At 32.7% G+C, this 23187-nt stretch overlaps 1 protein-coding gene and 1 long non-coding RNA gene across 4 annotated transcripts; one reads left to right on the plus strand and one right to left on the minus strand.

Moving 5' to 3' along the window:
- Positions 1 to 6305: 6305 nt before the first annotated feature.
- Positions 6306 to 10593, plus strand: LOC127247087 (choline-phosphate cytidylyltransferase 2). The gene is made up of 8 exons (XM_051268792.1): positions 6306 to 6593; positions 6964 to 7077; positions 7417 to 7512; positions 8085 to 8127; positions 8251 to 8406; positions 8498 to 8578; positions 9123 to 9233; positions 10257 to 10593. The coding sequence occupies exons 1-8, from the start codon at positions 6418 to 6420 to the stop codon at positions 10452 to 10454; spliced, it is 975 nt and encodes a 324-aa protein (XP_051124749.1). The 5' UTR covers positions 6306 to 6417; the 3' UTR covers positions 10455 to 10593.
- A 3087-nt stretch (positions 10594 to 13680) lies between these two features.
- On the minus strand, positions 13681 to 22624 carry LOC127247851 (uncharacterized). Of its 3 annotated transcripts, XR_007837938.1 has the most exons (6): positions 22444 to 22624; positions 19975 to 20085; positions 15269 to 15573; positions 15060 to 15198; positions 14028 to 14126; positions 13681 to 13929 (listed from the first exon to the last, which is right to left on the minus strand). It is a non-coding gene; the product is annotated as an uncharacterized LOC127247851 (long non-coding RNA). The 3 variants fall into 3 exon arrangements; XR_007837936.1 differs by lacking the exons at positions 13681 to 13929; positions 14028 to 14126 and having other exon boundaries at positions 14980 to 15198; XR_007837937.1 differs by lacking the exons at positions 13681 to 13929; positions 14028 to 14126; positions 19975 to 20085 and having other exon boundaries at positions 14980 to 15198.
- Between the last annotated feature and the right edge of the window lie 563 nt (positions 22625 to 23187).

The following is a 23187-nucleotide window of genomic DNA, read 5'->3' on the forward strand; positions in this document are numbered from 1 at the left end:
TTTTTTTTTATTCTTAAAAATTGAAATGAGATCTCCCACAAAATATTAACATTGTGATTTTTTATAGTTGCACACGCCACCGATATCTTTCCCGGGAGTTCTTATTTCAAACAATTTATTTACCCTGCTATTATTCAGCCATATTATGATATTTTCGATTAATTTTGTTGATTTAGAGTTTATGGATTTTGATTTTGTATTGTTAATTTTTGAGAATTTTTAATTTCAGTTAGCTTTGATTCATTAAGTGTTTAGGTTTTTTTAATATTGTTAATTTTGAGTTATTTTTAAAATTTATTACTGATCTACATCCTCAATTGGAATTCGTCTTTTCACCTTATTTTATTTTTTAATCTATAATGTAATTAAGTTGTTTAAACCATTTTTTTTTTCTATTTCTTTCTTAGAAAAATAGATGTTTTTGGGTTGTTTGCTTCTTCATACTCACGGCTATTTTTACATTATTTGCTTATGGATTACAAATAATACAAAATTTTAGGTATGATATTGCATTTTCATCTTCATATAAAAATTATTGGAATAGAAGATATTAGAAAGCAAGTTATAGTTGTAATATGTTCCTAAATCTTAAAATTGTTAAGAGTTAGTTTACTTTATTTTGCAATTAGTTTAAAATATATTTTGATTGTTTAAAATATCTATGAAGTTGTGGTTTTTTTCCAAGTCATTTACTTATATTTAATTTTCATTAATATTTTTTTTGCTTCTCGTATTTTTATTTGTAGTGTCTGCAATTCTACTTTATTCTATGGAAGTTAATGCTTCAATGAAGAATAAATCTTCATAGTCTCGTAGATTAGATTTTATGAATATAGAAGATGAGATTGAAAATGTTGGTCGAAGTAGTATACAAATAGCTTAGCCAGATGATCCTCCTGTCACTTTCCAAAAAAATTCTCAAGTTGGAATGAATTTCAATTTGGAAAAAGATGCATATCAATTCTAGTCATCATATGCTAAGAAAGTAGGCTTTGGAATTTTTTTTTTAAAAAAAAACAAAAAAACAAAAGTTTCATAAACATAAAAGTGGAAAGATAATTGATAGAATATTTTCTTGTAGTGCCGAATCTAAAAGAGGAAAACATAAAAGAAATATCAATGTAAAAAAAATCCACGAGCTATAAAAAGATTTGAGTACAAGACTATGATGAAATTTTGTTTGAGAGATGGTGTGAAATATCAAGTATCTAAGTTTATGTCTAAACATACTCATAATTTGACAACTCCTTGAAAATCTTATTTCTTTTGGTCTCACATAAGGACAAATGATGTTCATGCTGCTCCAATTGACATGTCTGGATGTGTGGGATTCGCTCCAAAAATCTCATATGTTCTTATGGTTAAAGAAACAGGAAGCCGAGATAGCTTAGGATTCATCCACCAAGATTATAAAATTTACTTGCGATCCAAAAGAACAAAATACATAGATGTTGGGGATACTGGAGAAGGGCTAGAATATTTGCAAGGATGTCAAAGTAAAAATCCTAATTTTTCTTATTCGATTCAAGTGGACGAGGATGACTTAATTACAAATATATTTTGGGTTGATGGCAAGATGAAAGCCGACTATGATGATTTTGGTGATGTAGTTAGTTTCGATACTACATATAGAAAAAATAAGGAAAATTGTCCAGTGGCCTTGTTTGTTGGTGTTAATTATCATAAGAAAACAATAGTTTTTGACGTAGCACTTTCATATAATGAGACTATTCCCTCATTTGAGTGGTTGTCTGACACTTTTGCTAGCAAAATGTATAGAAGAAAGCCGATTACAATTTTGAATGATCAAAATCATGCTATAACAAATGCATTAGCTTCAAAGTGGCCCGAGACTCATCACAGGTTACTTATTTCACACATTTGAGTTGTATTTTTTTTCCAACATAAAAGCTTTGGACAAGACTTCAGGAAATGTATATACGACTTTAAGGAAGAAGAGTTTTGGAGGGATGGAAAAAAATGTTAATAATATATGATTTGTTAGAAAATGATTGGTTAAAGGGACTATACGAAATTAAAGAAAAATGAGCATTGGTATATGGTCGACATTTCTTCTGTGCTGATATTATTACGACATAACGTAGTGATAATATCAATAGTGTCATCACAAAGTATCTCAAATATAAGAACAACTTGCGTCAGTTTTTTAAAAGGTTTGAAATTTTTCTTGAAATTTTCCATTATGAAAAATTGAAGGCTGATTTCAAAGCAAGTACCAATTCTCCAGTTCTATGTATGTCAATTCAACTGTTGAAACATACTGCAAGCTTGTATACGCCGGAAGTGTTTAAGATATTTCAAGATGAATTGTTCAAAACTTAAATAGCATACATGATACTGTTACAGAGTATCAGGTTAGTTATCTTGGACGATCATGTTGTTACATACAACTCGTCCGATGAAACTATTTGTTGTGGTTGCAAGAAATTTGAATTTCCCGGGATATTATGCTCTCATGGTCTTAAAATTCTTACAGAAAATAATATTTTAAGTATTTGTGATTGATATATAATGAAAAAGTGAATGAAGGGTGCAAGGGTAGGAGGTTCGCATAGTGGGATGGTTTTCAATGAACACAACATGGATGACCTGAAGAAAGATTTAAGTGTCCGATACAAGGATTCGAGTATGTTCTTCAATAAAATAGTTACACGAGCATCAGAGAATAAATAAACTTATGAGTTTGTTAAATAACATTCATAAAGGCAATTAAAAACTTCAATGAATAGTTATTGAATAATAAAGTTGATAGTGAAAGATTGCATTACGAGGATGTCGAATTGAATGTATACACCCAGTCTGCTTCGAATAAAGAAGTTGATGTCCAAGTGAAAGGGATAAAGAATAAAGCAAGGATCCGTTCCGGTAAAATATTCAAAAGTGTATTGGAAAATAACTTAAGAAGAAAAAAACAATCTATAGTTCACACACACGAGGTGTTAGCGTTAGCTGAGACACAGGTTCTAACTACTTAGGGTGTGTTTGTTTGGGGGTTTGGATTTTGAGTTGGGATTTGAATAGTAAAAAAAAAAATTGAATTTGAATAGTTGTATGATGTGATATAAATAGGTGTTGATGTGATGCTTTGAATGTAAAATTGATTTTTAGTATAATATAAAAAATAAAAAATAGGTGTTTAATTTGATGTTTTTGGAGAAAAAAAATAGAATAAATAGTGTATTTGGGGGAGAATCCCCCAAACAAACACACCCTTATTGATTATTAGATATAGATTTTACTTGTTCAAATGTTATAGGAAGATATTATTTATTATGCAGTCACCAATGAATGAGGCTCATCTTCAACAACATGGCTTTGTGGTGCAACGTGATCAAATCCCTCGACAATAGGTTTATATATATATAATTATTGACACAATGACTATACAAAAATGTACTTGTTTAAGTTTATATGAGATTATATTCATTATGCAGTTAATGATGACGGGGTCTTATCTTCAACCACATAGCTTTATCGTACATCCAGATCAAATCCCTCGATAACAGTTTTTTTAATTCCATTTTAACATTTATTTTACATAGCATTGACTTCAATGCTAAATAATTACCATTTTTTTTATAAAGATTCTAAATGTTCAAAACATGTATAAAAATATTATTTATTATGCGGACATTCACAAATGAAGTTTATCTTCAACCACATGACATTGCGTTACAGTCTGATCAGATCACTCGGCCTTACTTTTTTTTTTTCAATTCAAAATTATATTACACATATCATTGATTTATTAGCATAATGTTATAATTATGTAAAATTTTAAATCATAGATTCAACCACTTAATCTGTCGCCAAATATAGAAACTGAATACCACTATGACCCGACTTATTCTATGAGTTTCACAATTTACTTTAAGAATTTCTCACAAAAAACACACATCTCTATGTTAAATGGATATATTAATTTCATTTTCATAATTTTAATTCAATACTGTATGAATATGGGTCCAATCTACTCGTATTGGTGCTCAAAGAAAAGATCATCATCCGAACATTTAGAGAGTACGTACAAATTAAAATGAATTTCTATGATGAATATATTGGGTAATGAAACCCTTTACACTTTAAGTAGAACTTTTTATTTTGAATATGGCATGATTCATATATGCACTCTTGTTTTCTATTGAATATGTTGAAGTAGTGGTATGATTTGTTGAATATGTTGTGCCATGGTTTGTGTATGCACTCTCATTCTCCTAGTATGGAAATGATTTTATGTAGCTGAAATAGCACATTAAATTATTAATTTTTTTAATTGAGTATTCAATATTTATGAAATTAGTTTCATAATCTTCGTGTGTTGCTCTGATGAAAAGGTACTTCCATTGGAACGAGGGTTCAAGAATCTTTTGGCACACTGTTGCTATTGGAAGGAAGCCCTAACTTGTTTTTTAAGGGTAAGTGACGCTATATTAATGTTAAAAAAAATTGAGAGCAAATTATGTATTTAATTTATATAGACTAGCAAATTTTTTCAAGTGTTGATGCCCACACAATTGAGTATAGTGTTACAGGTAAGATTTTTTTCATGTCTAAACAATGTAGCAACTTACTCCAACATACAACTTAGTCATATGGCTTGTGTGGAGGATTTAAGTAATAAAACCACACAATGAACATTTTAAAGAAAATTGTGGGTTGTATTCAAATTCATGAGCTTGCTTGGTTGAGCTACAAATGAATGGCATGATATTTAATTAGAAATTTTACTATCTATAGAAAAATCTTAAAAACATTCATATAGAAAAATTGTTTTCGTAAAAAAACCACCACCGACAGCTTAATTGGAAAAGCTTGTTGGAATTGATTTAATTGTAGGATTCTCCGGCCTCCTCAAGAAAGGATCTGGGCTATTTCCTGATATCCAAATAATTAACATAGCATGAAGGTAAAAATAAAGATAATAATGCAAAGGAAAGGTTGAAAAAGAAACAAATAGATTAAAGAAGTTGAAATTGATGAAAAAAAAAACTGTAAAAAGTAGGGTTGTTCTTAAAGAAAAAATTACAGAGAAAAAAGTAAAAAAAATTAATAAAAAGACGAAAGATGAATTTGTGTGTTCTGAATCTGGTGTGCTCCCTTTAGAACCTTGTTATGTTTTTAATCTTGTTGGATAAAGTTTTATCCCTAAATTCTCTCCAACAACTTCAACTTTCCTTTAACCACCTTCTGACTGGGTCTTCTTACCTGGGCCGCCTTCAAACCGGATTGGGCCTCAATAGGCAATGGGCAAGCGGATCAACGGGCCAAGGAGCTGCTGGGCCACCGGCCACTTGCTTTGGGTTATTTTACATTAGGTCTTTTCTATTCTTTGGACATTCTCCACAAGTATTTGACCTTCCTTTTACAAAACAACTCCCACATCACCTTCTTAGTCGAGTCCATACCGGGACCTACTCTTATGGGCAACTATAAGGTTGGGCCGAGCTGAGAAGGTAAAAAGATCTGGTCCTTTCTTTGGACCTTCTCCACGAATACTTGACCTTCCTCCGACATAAAAACTCCTCACGTTAATTTTTGATCGAGTCCACACACGAACGTACTCTTATGGGCTGCTGTAAGGCTGCGCCAGGCCACGAAGGTGAAAGGGTCTACTAATTTTGGGTCTTTGGTTACAAGATCTTCGTTGGGCGTTCTGGTGATCTTGGCCCTTTCTTTTTGATGGATTACAAATGCTTCCCACAAAATTATTTGGACAAAAATAACTTTGTAATCCTAATAACTTTGTAGTCCTAATAATTCATAATATGAACCACGTGAATAATTCTTGATTTTACACAAAGCAAATACATGAAATAAAAATTCGTGCAACTGTGTGATCTTCTTCGAAACACACATAAACTTAATAAAAGAATCTTTCGATCACAAACGCTTCTTCATTGTTCTGTTCAAGCTTTGTTCGCAATGGAGTTTTTGTGTTGTTGAATATGAGATCCTGAGAAGAACTGTCCTAAAAAATATCTGAATTTAATAAAATAAATTAGACAAAAAGACAATTCAAACATGACTTAATCTACACAATTAATTCAATATTAAATTCGATAAACGATTGGGATTGGATTCCACCCCAACTTTAAATTATAAATAAAACTTATTTTAGGAAAAAAAAATTAAGATTATAATAATAATCAGATTTGTTCCAACCATTCAACGGTTCAACCGGGTGATACCATAATACAGTAATTATAAATGCTTTACATTTAAAAAAAAAAAAAGAGTATAAAAGGGAATTTCAGCGGTGGCAACGAGCAATATTCGGTTCCCTCTTTTTTTTTTCTGTTATTTCTGCAGAAGAATCAGAAAGAGAAAAAGGAAAAAAAAAAGGCGATTGATTTTATTGCGGGGAGGAGGAGGAGGAAGATTGCAGCCACCATTGCGATGGGCGAGAGCAGTGTTGCAACATCGGAGGACCGCCGACAGGCCACCTCAACCAACAAGGACGCCGTTGGAGCTCCTGCTAATTCGTCGGATCGCCCGATTCGAGTCTACGCCGACGGGATCTACGACCTCTTCCACTTCGGCCATGCGCGCTCACTTGAACAAGCGAAAAAGCTGTACGATATCTGAATGTTTTCTATTGATACTTTCCCCTTCCTCTCCGAATTTTGCCTGGCGATGGAACTTTTTTGGTTATTCTTCATTCTTGTCTTCATTTATGAGAGAATTGTGTGAGACATCGTGTTTTTTAATAGGTTCCTTGAGGTAATATATTGTTTTGGAATTTTAATATGTTGTTTGAGGAATCTCTCTGTTGTACTCTTCTTGTTTGAGGCCGTGCATTTTTAATTATTGATGGATTGGCTTTTAACATATGAATCAAGTGCTTTCCATTCCGGTTTTCAAAATTAATGGACTTAAACTTGTTTCAAATCCTTTGCCTTCATTACTATTGAGAAAGTGAACATACGCTGTTTATCTATGTAGGTTTCCTAACGCATATTTGCTGGTAGGCTGCTGCAATGATGAGGTTACACACAAGTTCAAAGGCAAGACAGTTATGAATGCTGCAGAACGATATGAATCTCTTCGCCATTGCAAGTTCGGTTTTTTCACTATGCCTTTGTCTGATTCTTGGCAATGCGTATATTTAAGTTCTTACACATTACTGATTTCATCATAGTAGGATGGATTGGATAAAAATTTGTTGCTTGTAATCAATAATGTTAATCTATTTTTTCACTAGACAAATTCAATGGAGCATGAGTGGCAGAATAAAAGGTTGTTAGTGCAGCGAAGTTGTAGTAATTCTAATATTATTGTATTTTGAAGCTAATGCTTGTTCCTTTTCAAACCTTTACATGCATATGATACATACATACATATATATATATATATATCTTAAACAGTTTGAATATCTTTGGGCTTTCTCTGTTGCAGGTGGGTAGATGAGGTCATTCCTGATGCGCCATGGGTAGTGACACAAGAGTTTCTGGACAAGCACAGAATAGACTATGTGGCTCATGATTCTCTTCCGTGAGATGTTTATTTATTTACTCATCTACTTGTTTTCTGGGGAAGCTATCCTCTGATGAACTTCACATGGAAAGTGGGAAATTGAGGGTCATGGGAAGCTTAGAAAAACAGGACTTTCTTCTGATCCAGTTATTTTTGTATGAAGATGATGGAAAGATCAGTGAAATACGAATAAAATTGATTCAAATTAGCAATTTCCTAGATATGCTCTTATGGAAGATCTATTAGACAATTTCTTCTCCTTAAATTGATTCAAATTAGCAAATTCTTCTTCCATTGAATTTGTCTAGCAATTGCCAACTCTAGTTTTCTTAATCTTGCCTTTTTACTCAATACTTATTGTTTACTGCAAAAGTAAACCTTTAATATGGGAAGTTACAAACTAATCTTACTTTTGCAAGTAAATGTATGAATAAATTCATGCAACCAATATTGAGTACTTTGAGATGCAAACAACCTTTTCTTTTGTTCTTTTTTTTTTGGTTGTTGTTTGCAGCCAGAGAAAGTAGTTTCGATGGATTTTGCATCTAGCTTATTTACCTCCCTCACATGCTGTAAACTTTCAATTGCAGTTATGCCGATGCAAGTGGAGCTGCAAATGATGTTTATGAATTTGTAAGCTTGGGATTCAAGTTCAGAACTTCAGTTTTCACTAATTTCCCTTTTATATTTTTGTTGAAGATCTTTAACCTCACATTTCTTCAACACCTGATTATATTCCCCACATTTGATATATAGGTAAAAGCCGTGGGAAGATTTAAAGAGACTAAGAGGACTGATGGAATTTCAACATCTGACATAATTATGAGGATAGTGAAGGATTATAACCAATATGTTATGCGCAATTTGGATCGTGGATATTCCAGAAAGGAGCTTAATCTTAGCTATGTTAAAGTACAATTTCCTAAACATTGTGGCATCATCCATTGACCTTCTAGTAATAGCATGCTTGACATTCCAATATTTTTTGTTTCACATATTACAGGAGAAACGACTAAGGGTAAACATGCGACTGAAGAAGTTGCAGGAGAAAGTCAAGGAGCAGCAAGAAAAGGTAGAGGAAAAGGTATGTCTTTATGTCATGGAAATGTTCGGCTTATCATGATTCATTACAAAATCTAGGTAGAGCAAACCCAAAATTTTCAACCACAATATTTATAGGTATTTCATATGCAAAGAAGAAAAGATATACAAACTAGCATAGCTGGGAGTGTTGCAATAATATCCATATGATTTATCCTTTTATTTCTATTCTTACATATTCCTTTTCACAGCTTGTACAATGTTAAAATTTCTATCGGACCCTTTGTTTATTCCTTTGAATTCATGCTTGTTTATAGTTTTAGTTCCAAGATTTATCACTTCTTTTTGATATCACAACCTACATTGAAATTTTTGCACATGTCTTGATGTCATTTATTAATAGAAATTGCATTCATTGTCCCTTTTCATTAGTCTTGATTCTGAATTGTATTCCCTTTTTCTGATTTGTCATTAAGCTGAATAACTGATCATATAGTATATTGTATACATTTGTAAATAAATCACCCATTAATTTTCTTCTATAATGTTTTGCTGCACTCTTCAATCCTTGGAACTTCATCTTACAGATACAAACTGTTGCAAGAACGGCCAGCATTCAACGTAATGTTTGGGTAGAAAATGCCGATCGATGGGTTGCTGGATTTCTCGAGATGTTTGAGGAAGGTTGTCATAAAATGGTGAGCAACTCTCTCGTTATTATAATTCCCATGGCTTTCTTGAACCTCTACATTTATTTTAACCATCGTAATACTAGGCTTAAGAAATCCCTTAGTTATGGAGTAGGACTATCAATTTATTAGCAAGAGTCTCGAGGGACTTTAATCTTATTATGTATCCCTATCATCAATGAGATAATAATCACCTAGGACCATGTGTTTCGAAGCATTTTGAAGTGGTGTTTCGAACTTGAAACTTTTAAAAAATATTTACATATATATTGAATATAATGTTTTAAATAAAAAAATAAATATTAAATATGATATAATGAGCGGGAGTATAGACGGGAATGAAATATATACATATGTTAGAAGTTGCATAGTATCAAAATAATTGTGAAAATGCAAACAAATACACCTAAATATGTTGATGATATATGCTAAGTTGAGCCAACTCTTTTGGTACAGATGAAAATATCAATATTTCTTTTGTTGTTTGAATTAGAGAAATCAAATTTGAGAATTTAATAATTTATCTTTATTTGTTTCTATTTCTGCCCATATTCATAGAAATAGGGAGGAATGAATAATAAGAAATGGTTGTGCATTTATTTATTATTTAATTTTTATAATTTTTTAAATTACACTATTCTTATATTACAAAAAATCATATTTAATTTATCATTTAAATATTTAATTCTTATGTTTTTTTAAATTATGCTAATTTAGTGTTAGAAAATATTGTATTTAATTTATTATGAAAAAAAAAATATCGCCAACAATATATTTTCACAGATTTGCACTCACTAAATTCCCCTCTTACTTATTCATCATTTTCTCTTGATTGATATATTCAAGTCTGCTATATTTTTTACATTTCTCAAACGGAATTATATGTTTTACCAAAAGAAAATTTCATTTTCTATTAAATTATTTTTTTACTGCAATTCTACTGTCTACCGTTGTTTTATTTATTTATTTTTTTTGAAAAATTTCATTCTCTATACTAAACTTACCTTTGCTCACGGAACTTCTATTTCTTAGGGAACGGCCATTAGGGATCGAATTCAAGAGAGCTTTCGAGGACGTCATGCTTCGGAAGATGAAGATGAGAGTAGTGATAATGAGGAAGATGATGATGACGATGGGGAGGACGATGAGGAAGAGGACGAGGATGAGGATGAGGAACACTTTTACGACACGGATGGAGAATATTATGATAGCGGCGACAAATCTCACTGACTGCTTCATTTCTTACCGTCAACTTGATTCAAATATTTGAAGTAAGTAGTTCCATAGAGTGTAAATTCCCCATAGTATCATTTGCCTTTAGATGCTTTCTAGTTTCTACTTTGGTTGTTCAGTGTCTTCTTTTGATTTATTTTTTTTTTTTCCTCAGTAGCTATTGTTTTTTGGCTATCATATTGCATTGATGAATAGGTTAGTTTATGGTAGTTATTGTTATTCATGCTTAACACTAATATATTCTACATAAAATTAGTTTATTAATTGATTAAGTACACATTTAATTCAACTTTTATTAGGCAGTCCGCCAAAATTATATTGGTATTCATTTTTTTTTATTCTACCTTAAATTTATGTATATTCTACTTATAATAAAAACACATTATCAACATTTTTTCTTTTATTATTTCTATCTTAATAAGTAATAGTAATTTTGCTACAATATTTTTATCAACTCATTAATAAATTAATAGTATCATTTTACTTTTTACCAATATCACTCTAATACTATAAAATTTTTATATTACTATATCTTAGTCTTATGTGTTCAACCAAAATTACATATCACAATCTAATATTATAACATTATTATTTTTTTTACTCTTTTATGTGTCCAAACAAAGTTATATAATTTTTCTGGACATATATCATTATTTCTTAGTCTTCTGTTTCCAATAAAATTATATATATTATAAGAAAATAATATTTTTGTAATGAAATTATTTCGTCTTTAAATCTACTTTTTTTGTTACTAATGACCCTAGGGACGGTATTAGGGATAAAATTTATTAAACTCCGTCCTTAGAGTTTTTGTAACTAACGTCATTCATCCCTAATTTCTATTACAAATATGTTAAGTTTTTGTAGTAATAATTTCACAGGACTAGGGAGAGTATTTTAAACTCCAAATCTATTCTTATATCCCAGGCAAATAACAAGTTAAGTGTTCGAGAATGACAAAAGGAGGTGGACCTGTAACATTCATACATTCTTTTACTCTTAAGGTATATTTGGTTCAATCGAGCAGAAAAATCTTATTGAAGGAAAAGAAAGGAGATGGGAGAGTCATTACCAAAAAAAAAATAGACTTTTTGTAGCGGTCAAAATTTCGTATCAACAACCCATTTTTCGTGCAAGTCTTTTGTGTCAACTCTGTTACGGATTTTGATCACTTCGAAAAGTTGAGGTACAAAAAGTCTTTGTTGCGAAAAATTCCATAACAAATAACTGATGATCAACCCTTAAAATAAGCACATCTTAATTATATTTGCTACGTTTTTTTGTATGTAACAAAAGCACCAATCATGTTTTTGGATCGACATATATCCGTAACAAATAATGCGCAACAAAAGTTGAATCATGTCAGAGAAATATTTGTTATGATGTATGTCCGGAATAAAAAATGCGTTGCAAATATGTACTCTTGTCAAAAGACTTATTGCTACAAACTTTATCCGTAACAAAAATGCATTACAAAAGTAGTGTCATGTAACAAATAAATTTGTAGTTACAAAATATGTCCGAAACAAAAACTCGGTACAAAAGTCAGGCAACCATAAAACACCATTTGCACCAGCCATGTCCATAACTAAAAATACGATAAAAAAAAAGTGTCCCCGTGTGAAATACTAGTTTTGTTACGGATTAATATGTGTGACAAATAATTGAAAGCATTTTCATATCATAATAGTTCCTAAATCCATGTTCATAATACACAACATCATTCCAATGATGTTCATAGTCCTGACAAAAATATAATATTAGGCGTCAATAGTGCTTTACAACATCCCAATAAAACACCAAGCCGTCCGGAAACATAACAACCTGCTTACTAACGATACCCAAATAAACTAAGTAATACATAAATAGATAAATCCAATATCATACGGTAGTACGATGTTAAGAGCAGCTGACAAACACAACTACAAACGACCTAGCTCGTCGAGTCTAGAATCACGGAAGAGGCAATCAAGGGCGGCGAACCAACTGCAATGTGTTTGCAATGACATATAAGCATTTATTACATAAATTAAAGTAATCCAATAACCAAAAAAATAAAATAAATAAATAATTCGTACATCCCTGTAAGTCCACTCGATATTATCTCCGTCGAGTACCTCACAGAGGATCTTCACTCCAACATTAGTTGAGAGGATAAGTGCAATCTCCGAGACCATTACAACTGTAACATATACATTAACAATAATAAATGCTAGTTACGAGGAATGTGCATTTCTATAAACAAAACAGATGAATATAATAAAATATATAAATATGATCAAGCAAATCGTAGGAATTGGAACTTTCAAAACTAAGAAAAAAAAAAGTTACGTTTCAACTACATCTATGGACCCTATCTTAAAAACAAGTATAGCAACGTCTAAACCTGAATAAAGTACTAATAAAGTAGGTTGATCCACAAACATTATGAAAATTCAAAACACAACAAGGAAGTACGAAACAACTCTCCTAACACCGATAACCAAATATTTATAAATCATCACAATAAATGCTGGTCTAGCCTTAAGCAACTAAAAATATACCCCAAGTATCAATCCTTCAGCATAAAAAGAACAGAGACTCTCAAATAGTAACAAATAACCACCAATTAAGCCCTAAAAATAACATTCGACCATACAACTATCTTCAATGCAAATAGACATGCCCTACATCAATATAATCAGAAGTTAGGTATAACAATCTTACACAAGATCCATCCTATGTCCATTTCACGCTCTACAGCTACACAATAAACAACTAATATATCAAGTGAAAACGAACTGGGTGTAGGGAGGCTTAACATCACTCATTCGCCAACCATATGTTTCTCTAGTCCTTGGGAGAGCAAACGAACACATGTTCCAATTTACGCCAGAACATTTCTTACTATCATCAACATGCATTTGTGTTAAGAGCATGCAACAAATTAAAATTTATAATGAACTCAATATGCGGCATTATTGTTGACATCAATCATATTAATAACACAAACTGTCATCGATTCAAGTGAACTAGGTTCCACTATCTTGCCCTTCCTTCCAACCAACCGGATAGTTCCCCTTAAAATAAACATTGCATTCACATCATAATAATAGCGTCGACATTTTCCACCCACATTACAAAGATAATTTACCATACTTACCGGGGCTTGTGGAGATGGTTCAGTGGAGGAATTCATCCACAAAGAAATTTTTGCCTTGTCCATAGCCACTTCGTCCCAAATAGCTTTAATTTCAGACAAGGGTACCTTCATCTCAACAATACCATTGTGAAATTTCTCTACTAGTGATTGCATGGCCTCACTATCGACAAGGCTAGGGAACTGAGTCTTAGGTTTGGCAGAGGTTGCTGCACTATCAACCGATGATCGTCGTTTTCTTTTCCCTACAAGAGCACGTCAGTACAAAGACTCACAGATGGCTGGTGTTCTCTTGTCTGCTAGGATTTTGTTGAGTTCAGAATTGAGATATTTCTGCAAAATGCAATGAGTTTGAATAACAATGTAATTACATCATGCAAGGGATGACAACACAAAAAACTGTGTAATTATTATGAAATAGGCGTTGTTACCAAAATATCATCCGTCATCTCATTGTCGGCTTGTTGTCCCTTAATGTGGGATGCCACCCAAATTTCCAAGCTATCAGGTTCTTTACATTTAGCCTTTATCTACAAGTACATTTACCCTTGTCTTACTAATAGTGCTTATGCAACAAAAAAAATAAAAGCAATGGCATATACAAGCTGCAAGATTGGTAATGTTAAACTGAGGGGTGTATTCAATTGGGATTTTAATGGATTTTTTTGGATTTTAAAAAGTCTATGGATTTATATGAATTTAGAAAATCCACAGAGTCTACGTTGAGTTTAATGAATTTTAGTAATTGATTTAGATGGATTTCTACGGATTTGATTGAATTCTTTATAGATTTATATGAATTTTGTAGGATTGTCAAATAACTTTTTTTTGAATATATATTAATTATATAAATTTATATCAAACAAAAAATTTTATAAATATAATAATAAATCATTAATAAAATAATATTTAATATTAATAAATAATATATAAGTATTAATAATGTAGAAGTATTGTAACATATGTAATACTACTATATTCTAAATTATTAATTTTAATTTTATAATTTTAGTATTATATTATCATTCAATATATCAAATTAGTTTTATATCTCTTTATTAGTTATTATTATTATTTATATAACCTTTTTAAATAAAAAGTAAATACGTATATAAATAAAATAAAAAATATAATTTACGATTTTTGAAAAAATATTAAAATAAATAAATAAATATAAATTATGGTTCAACAAAAAATATATATTTAAATATCTATTTCACCGTTATCGTAATGATAATATAGTGTATTCAATAATTGAAAAGAAAAGACGACAATAATACATACTTATTGTGATAATAATATTTTTTAAAATTATATTTATAATATAAAAATATATATTTAAAAAAAAACAACAACAACAACTAATTTACTTTATTAGTTGTATATTCATGCGAGAACAAATCCGTAGACAAAGCAACACAACATATAGAGGTAGTTGTATCATCATCCTCTACTATTGTTACCCTTCGCGAATGTCATTGCCTAATGTTTCCCGGAGTTTCTCAGCCTCTGCTTGGTGTGTTTCCCCTTCATCATCAAGATTGCAATTAGTTGGAACTTGATCTTCAGTTGAACCAATTGTCTCGTCATCCTCCGATCCGACTGTGACAATCTTCAGTTAGCATTTTAAATAGTCGTAGTTTTCAAAATAGAGAAGAGAAAAAGTGTGCACCTCTTCCTCATCCGTTGCTTGCGATCCCTGAAGAAGACTCCAACGGACTATGGAATGAGTTGTAGCTAATATCGACCTGGCGTCACGCTCTTTTTCCCACTCTTTGGTAATCATGCGTAAACGGTCTAGAAGATGTGATACGTGCGCCCCAGTTCGTGTACTTGTAAGGGAGAAGGTTTAGTTGGAACAACCTTAGCCGATGGTGATGAAGTGGCATAGGCAAGAGCCCTAGTTTCATGGTGCAGTGGTGAGCTAACAAGATCTTGAGAAGCAGTTGTTTTTCCTCGGTTGGATTTCGCCATTTCCTGAAATCAAAGATGGTATATGTATTTTTAAGTAAAGAATGTTCATAGGTGAATATACAATGAGTAAACAGAATGAAAACACACATAAAACATGCAAATAGAGAAACGTCCAATATCGCGACACTGGAGTGGCATTAAACACAATTGACAATTTATTGTATCAATATAACTAAGAAACATGAAGGTATCTGAATATCGGTTTATGACGTTGAGGTATCCTACACCTACTACGTAATTATTGCCTCCCCACTTTATAATGCAACAAAAACTCCAAAAATACGAGAGGGTTCCAAAAAGTCATTTCTACGAAAAGGACCACACTCTATTACAATAAAGCATAGTTAGATTCCTTAGACAAATCCACTTCAACCCTCTATGCTAGGCTAGCGCCTACATTCATATTTGTTTCACCTTCCACTACAAGCCCCTCTTATCCTCCCTCAACCAATAATCAGCCACCCCTTAGATGTGCAACCATCGTCAACGTTAAACCTTGTGCTGAAATTATCATCCGTGGTTGTGTAAACATCATAGATATCTCTCATAGTCATCGGAACAACAATGCTCCAGTTTTCATCTATAGGATCGATGATGTATCAAACCTATCTTGCTTGCGTAGCTAAGATATATGGTTCATCTGTTGGTAGATTTGATTTGTACATCAAGTGTCGGAAGTTAACCATCTTGTACTCATACTCATCATCCTTAACACCCTTCTCTGGGTCCACCCAATCCTATTTTAATAGAAGAAAGCGGATTTCATTACTGTACTCCACTTCTACAATGTAAGTTACTAACCTGTAATATGCGACTGAACCTGCACAAGGATTTAGGTCTCTTGCATATGCGTAGCTCATGGTCTCCGCATTGACCATCACACCAACACATTGAGTTTTTTTTCCTTCATCTCTTGATTTAACTCGAAAGCGGATTCCAGAGATTATGCAAGATGTGAATCTTGTTGCATGTGTGCAAGGTCCTTGTGCTAATGTCTTCATATAGGCAGTGATTATGCCATCGAAATTGTGGGTAGTATCCTCTACCTATACACAATTTAAGTGTGTTTCCATCCACATTAAATGTCTTCAATGCTTATTGTACCCCAAAACGTTTACTTGCGATGTTCATGTATGCACATAAGTTTAAAACCACCCTGGAAATTGTTTGTCGTGGATCTACTACACTTCTCAGGGACTTGCATTGGGTCGCATTCTCTTAATACTTTCAAAATGCACACTACGGAAGAAATAGGAGTCGCCGCAGAGTTTAGACATGGTAACCCATAATAAGCCAATATAGTATTAACTAAAGATACATACCTTCTAAGTGGACCAATACCAGTAAATTCCATATTGCCTCATATGTATTCATGTATTTGTTGCAAAGGGATGAAATCAAGGTTGCACCGGGTCCCAAAAAGACCACGCCCTCTTGTTGATCCAAGATTGTCATTTCTCACTCTTCAATTCTCTTTAGCCTCTAAATCTCCAAGATATCTCGAACAGAATGTCATACACTCTTCCATGAGGTATCATCGCACAATTGAACCCTCCGGGTTTGCACGGTTCCGTACATATCTTTTGAGAGTACCTAAATACCTTTCGATTAGATACATCCACCTATATTGAACATGTTCTCCAAGCATTGCCTCCTCCGGTAGGTGAATAGGAAGATGCACCATAACGTCGAAAAAAAAGGTGGGTTTTTCTAAGTGACATAGCTTCAGAGCAATTCTATCTTGTAGCTTCTCAAGATCACGTAATGTGTTGTTTGTTGAACACTTTAAATTGAAGAAGGCACATAGTTCCATCAACAATACAACAATGTCTTTGGGCAAAGCCTTACAAGAATAGAAAGTATTTGTCACCACAAAGTCATACAACTATAGTATCAATAGTACAAAAAAAATGGGTTAGGAAGTGCACAATATACCGTCGGGCTGCAACACCAAGGATTCGCTGCATGAGAATGTGGCAATCATGGCTCTTCAAACCCCATATTGTTTGTTGTTCAAGTCTGAATCAACGAGATAAATTAGAACTGAAACCATCCGGAGGTCTCAAATTTTTTAAAACTGATAGCAAGGTTTTTTTTTCTTAGAATACGACTTGGTATGCAGCTACCGGTAAATAAACTCTACCATTAGCCTTGGACAGTGGATGCAAGAAATTCCGTATATTCATCAATTGGAAGTCCTTTCTCACACTAAGTTTGTCCTTTGTCTTCCCCTTAGTGCCCAACAAAGTATACAAGAAATTTTCACAAACGTTCTTTTCAATATGCATCAAGTCAAGATTATATCGTATATCATGATCAGCCCAATATGGTAATTTGAAAATATGTTTTTTTTCCTTCCATGTCGATGTTTCTCTTTGGTCACCCCAACATTATTTTTTAGATTGTTATGCCGCGTGTTGTGTAACCAAATCCTCCTTAAGGTAGACAGTAAAAACATCCCTCAACTGATCACGTAACTCAGCAACTGTTATGCATGTGATACGGGCCTCGAAGTTCATTGTTCCATCAAAGGAATGTCGATCACGTCACATCCTATACCCGTCGGGCAGAAAACGCCTATGGCCACAGTAGCAAAATTTGTGCCCATTCTTTAAATAAGTAGAGTGCGTCCGCACACCACAGTTAGGGCATGCATTTCCCCAACATGTTGGCCATCCAGATAACATAGCATAAGCTGGAAAATCACTAATTGTCCATAATAAGGTGGCACGCATTTGGAAATACTCTTCACTTACTACACCAAACATTCTCACACCAATGTCCCATAATTCATTCAATTGAGGCACAAAGGGCTACAGAGACATGTGGATCCGATTGTCTGGCCCTTTAGGATCATCATTTATTGTATAAATAAGGAATGATGGTTTTTTCATGCATAGCCATGGTGGTAGATTATAGATCACGAGCACCACTGGCCATATGCTATAACTAACACTCATGTTACCGAAAGGGTTGAAGCTATCGGATGCCAACCCCAATCATATGTTTCGAATGTCACCGAAAACTAAAGGATTTTGAAGATCGAACCTTTTCCATGCAAAACTATCAGCTAGGTGCCGCAAAACGCCACCATCAACACAAGATTCAGCGTACCACCACATCGATGCTATTGGTTTTTAGGATAAGAACATTCGCTACAATCGGGGAATTAACGGAAAGTACCTCATCTTTGTCACTGACATGGTGGAGGTAGGTACCTTCGACATACCTCCTTTCACAGCATATAACGCAAGCCTGAAGATCTGTATCCTCTCTGGTGAACAACATACAATTGTTCATGCATGCATCTATAGTCTTACAAGTAAACCCCAAATCTTCTATTATTTTGTTAGCCTCGTAGTAGTTCTTCGGCAACACCACATTATCGGGTAGAGCATCCCTTAACAAGGTTAGCAGGAGTTCAAATGATTTATTTGACCATTAACACAAAACCTTCAAATGCATAGGCGTGCAATAAATGATAACCTACCCAATTTCTTACACCCCGGTATTAGGTTGTTTTGCAGATCTTCTAACACTACTGCAGAAGCAGGTCTAGTTCATCTTCCCGTTAAGAAGTCATCACATCGTCAACTAAGTTTCTAGTGGTCGTCTCACCCCCCGTATCCCCATGCCAAGTCCACACCTTGTAAGATGTGTTAAACCCGTTCCTGATATAGTGGAGCAAGATCTCCCTATGACTATAACTTAGACGATTGCCACAAATCTTACAAAGGCAGTGTACAAGTGATCCTAAAGTTTTTCCATTGAAAGCATAGCTTAAGAATTGGATCACTCCGTCTAAGTATTTGTTGGAAGTGTAATTGGTTTCTTTTATCCAAGTCCTATCCATCTAATAAACAATTTTGGAAAGAATTCAATCAACTAGCCACCAACATAGTTAGCGGTAAATGACAACGCATTATGTGCTAGTTATATATATATATATTGCAAATGCTACAATAATTTGACTTATCTGTTTCCACTTTCAACTATTTATGGACATGAAGATTCCTATCCTTTCAAGAAAACTTGCATGTTCCTTAAAAAGTTCATAATGTTCTAGAATAAAACAACCGGTAATGTAATACAATGTATAGTGTGTAATGTAGTAGCAACCAAATAAGAAACATAGCCACGTGGGGATTGGGAACAAAAAATATGTACAAATGCATTATGATGAGAAATACCACTTTGCATTAGACAGCCCCACCAAACCAAAAATTATAGCGGAATCAAGTTTGTTCGATCTCTCCGAAGAGAAAGTTAACTCCAAATCTGTATCTTTTATAAGTCTTAAGCATGGTGTTGTACCGCTATAATACTCAAATTGTTATGAACTTCAATTAACATTTTTAAAGGCCATAAAATAAGAAGAATGAATAACTTAGATAAGTTGTTAACCATAAGCAGACACAGGTAAAATGATGGTCCTCTAGCCGTAAGTGATCTCCAAAGACAATATCAGCCCCTATGCACCTTCACGCTCAAATTGTTCGCCATGCTAGACCATTCCTATTGGAGAATAGAAAATATAGTGCGAATGCATAAGGAAGTAAATATCTACTACTTGCAGAAAACAAAAGCTCAAAAGCATAGGACAAATCAATTTTAAAAAATAAGAGGCAAATGAACTATCAAAACCACCAATACAATGACAACGAAGGTTACAACACATTTTTTCTCTTTCTTATTAAACAACCAGTTAGTGAAATATATTGAACTATCCTATAAAATATATCCATAATTAACATATATATAACAAGAAACACATAGTGGACTCAAAGATGCTATAATTCAATTATAGTCCTATATACTTGCACATTGAAACCAAACATGTTACTTGATCGAGAAAATAAAATTGAGCTAGCATAGGAGAATAAGACCAACATTCTAAACCTCATTCGGCTATTTTTTTCTTTAACTAAAGCATAATGTTTCCCAGTTGCCTATGACATTGTAAACAGATTGTATCGGACATAAGTTATGTTGGCATGTATGTGGCTGTGTATATAACCCTCCACTTGAAATAACACAAATTTACTATCACAAGTTCAAATATTTCAAGCCATTTAGCGTACTTGCTCTCTTAGTTGGTTGGCTCAATCATTCAATTAATTGCAAGTCAGATATAAATTTGAGAAAGTAAATAAATTTTAAACATAGAGTAAGAATAAAAAAATTTACAATGAGTGTGTAGTGTCCTATTAGTAATTTATCTTAGATAACTAAATCACCCCACTGAAATAAGTGAATAAACACTACTCCTAGTATTCCTCATGTACATCTCCGAATTTCCCACCATTAGTCTCAATTCTTCAAAAAGTGATCAATCAAAGAACAACTCTTAATTTGATGCCCAAACCAAATGATAAAATAGAAAAATTTGACCATGAGCCACCATTTCATAGGTTAACATTCTAATACAAAACTATATTAACCAAACATACACCTTCACTTCATAATACTTGACGTTTAATCAACTATGGTTTTTGTTCTTTCCCAAGAACGTAGTAGCTCAGTTTCCTGTTAATTTACCAATCAACAATCTATTCACATAATATATGATTATGTCTGACTTCTTATTATCACAGCTTTACTAAGTCATATTCAAGTTCCAAATACTTCAAAATGAAGCATATATTCTATGTAGTAGGCTAACACACCATTCAACATCTAATTTGATTGATTCAATCACATTTATTAGTAACCAAGTGTAGTTAAATACAAATGCACATCAAGCATGATGAAATCTAAACTTCTTATTTCATGATAATGAACCATAAAATTGCTATTTTAGCTATGTTGGCAACAACTAAACATCCAATATGAAGAATCAAGCTTCGGCAATACTTCAAAGAAAATGCAAAATTACTTTGATACCAGTGTTTGTTTAGAATACAAAATTGAGTATTCACTCTTATGTTGTTCACGGTGTGAACCAATTCAGCTGTGTAAATTCAGAATCTGATATTTCCTGCATTTAGAGGTTGCCCTTTGTTTGGTTGCTTAGGTCCATAAGTCGATTCTAATGGGGGCGTTAATGCATCCAGATGACTAGTGGCATGCCAGTAAAATATGTTAAGATAATGATAAGTACAGACCTGGGCAATAAAGTGCACCAGGGAGGAGAAAAAAGACAACATAAATTCTTGAGTGTAAGAGATCTGTCATTGATGATTCACACACTGCCAATGAAATCTCTCACAATAGTTATTATCATAAGCAAAATGGCATTTAGGCACTCAAATTAGGTTTTGCAGAGTAGATTACGTTCAACAAAATAGTTTAGTTTACTACTTTCATCTTAAAATGCAGTTTCAAAAATGCAAGAGACTAGAATTTAGTGCATTACCAATATAAATAGAAGGGGATAAAAACCTCTAAGAAAACCTAAAGCTCTAATATAATAATAAAACCATTGATGCATTAATTTGGCACTATTTATAAGTAAATCATAGAATATTACATAAACTTCAAATTGTTTAATCTAGAAATGAAATAAGTTCAATCAAAAAAACAAGTTATAAATCTAGGAGACTTCAGAGTTACAAGACTGGAAAGACAAGGCATGTACAAATGGCAAATATTAGGTAATATTTCCACTTCTCGGGAAAATCTAAAGCCCTGATACCACTTCTTTCTACCCATTTGATTTTTGTATTACCAACAGATAATTTCAACCATAATGTTATCCAAAAGCCACAAAATTGAATTTTAAGCCGTCGATGGGAAACCTAGGTTTTAAACCCAAAAAATTATGTTGCAAAAACTTAATCGAACAAATGAGCGTCAACTAGATAAGTATAAAACACTAAAAAGAAAAACCTCAAACACACAAATACCTTAGGTTTACTAATCGTTTTAACTCACCCGTCGATTTTGTGCCCTAAAATGCAGCGCGAATGACCGTCTTCGAACCTAGGTGGTGAATGTTGCCAGTTAATGATGATTTTTGGGCTACCTTCCACCAACGACGGCGGAGCGAGGATGGAGGCGATGGCGGAGAATTGGTGAAGGCAATGACAGCTCGGATCGGAGGCTACTCTGTAATTTCGTCAATTAAGAATGTTACTTAAAATTTCTAAGTGTTTTGATTGTATATATTAACCTATAGGTAAGTCATATAAAGCGTTTTCACGCTTTTCAATTTTTTTTTATTTTTTGTAAATAATTTTTAAATTGGATTTATTTTGATTTTTAAAAATTATTGTAAATAAGCTTTGATAGTGTAATGGAAAGCAATGTACTTATTTTTTTGGTAAATAATTTTAGATTGAATTTTAATAATTTTTTAATTTATAATATTGATACTTTTTGTTACAGTGTGTCTTCGTAAAAAATATATATAAGACGATTTTTCGTCAAAATTGTATTTGTTACGAATATATTTTTATAAGACAAAAAAAGTTGACTTTTTTTTTTTTTTTTTCTGTGTCAATATAAATGGTAACAATATGACTTTGTGTGACACAATAATTTGTTACGGTACATTAACCCTTTACAAAAGCTCAAATTTTTAATTGTGAGTAACAGTATGTTTGGTAAAGAAAACAGGAGGGAATTGTATTTGTGCCAAAAGAAAAGAAAATGATTTTACCATTATATATATCATAT

The sequence above is a fragment of the Andrographis paniculata genome, unplaced genomic scaffold (genome assembly GCF_009805555.1).
Source record: "Andrographis paniculata isolate CXL003 unplaced genomic scaffold, ASM980555v1 Contig32END, whole genome shotgun sequence".
NCBI classification, from domain to species: Eukaryota; Viridiplantae; Streptophyta; class Magnoliopsida; order Lamiales; family Acanthaceae; genus Andrographis; species Andrographis paniculata.

Excerpts from the sequence above, each read along its gene's own strand:
- LOC127247087 (XM_051268792.1), top strand. The coding sequence starts at position 6,418 with ATGGGCGAGAGCAGTGTTGCAACATCGGAGGACCGCCGACAGGCCACC. Across the intron at positions 8,128-8,250 it reads CAAATGATGTTTATGAATTT|GTAAAAGCCGTGGGAAGATT; the intron begins GTAAGCTTGGGA and ends TTTGATATATAG. Across the intron at positions 9,234-10,256 it reads AGGAAGGTTGTCATAAAATG|GGAACGGCCATTAGGGATCG; the intron begins GTGAGCAACTCT and ends TCTATTTCTTAG.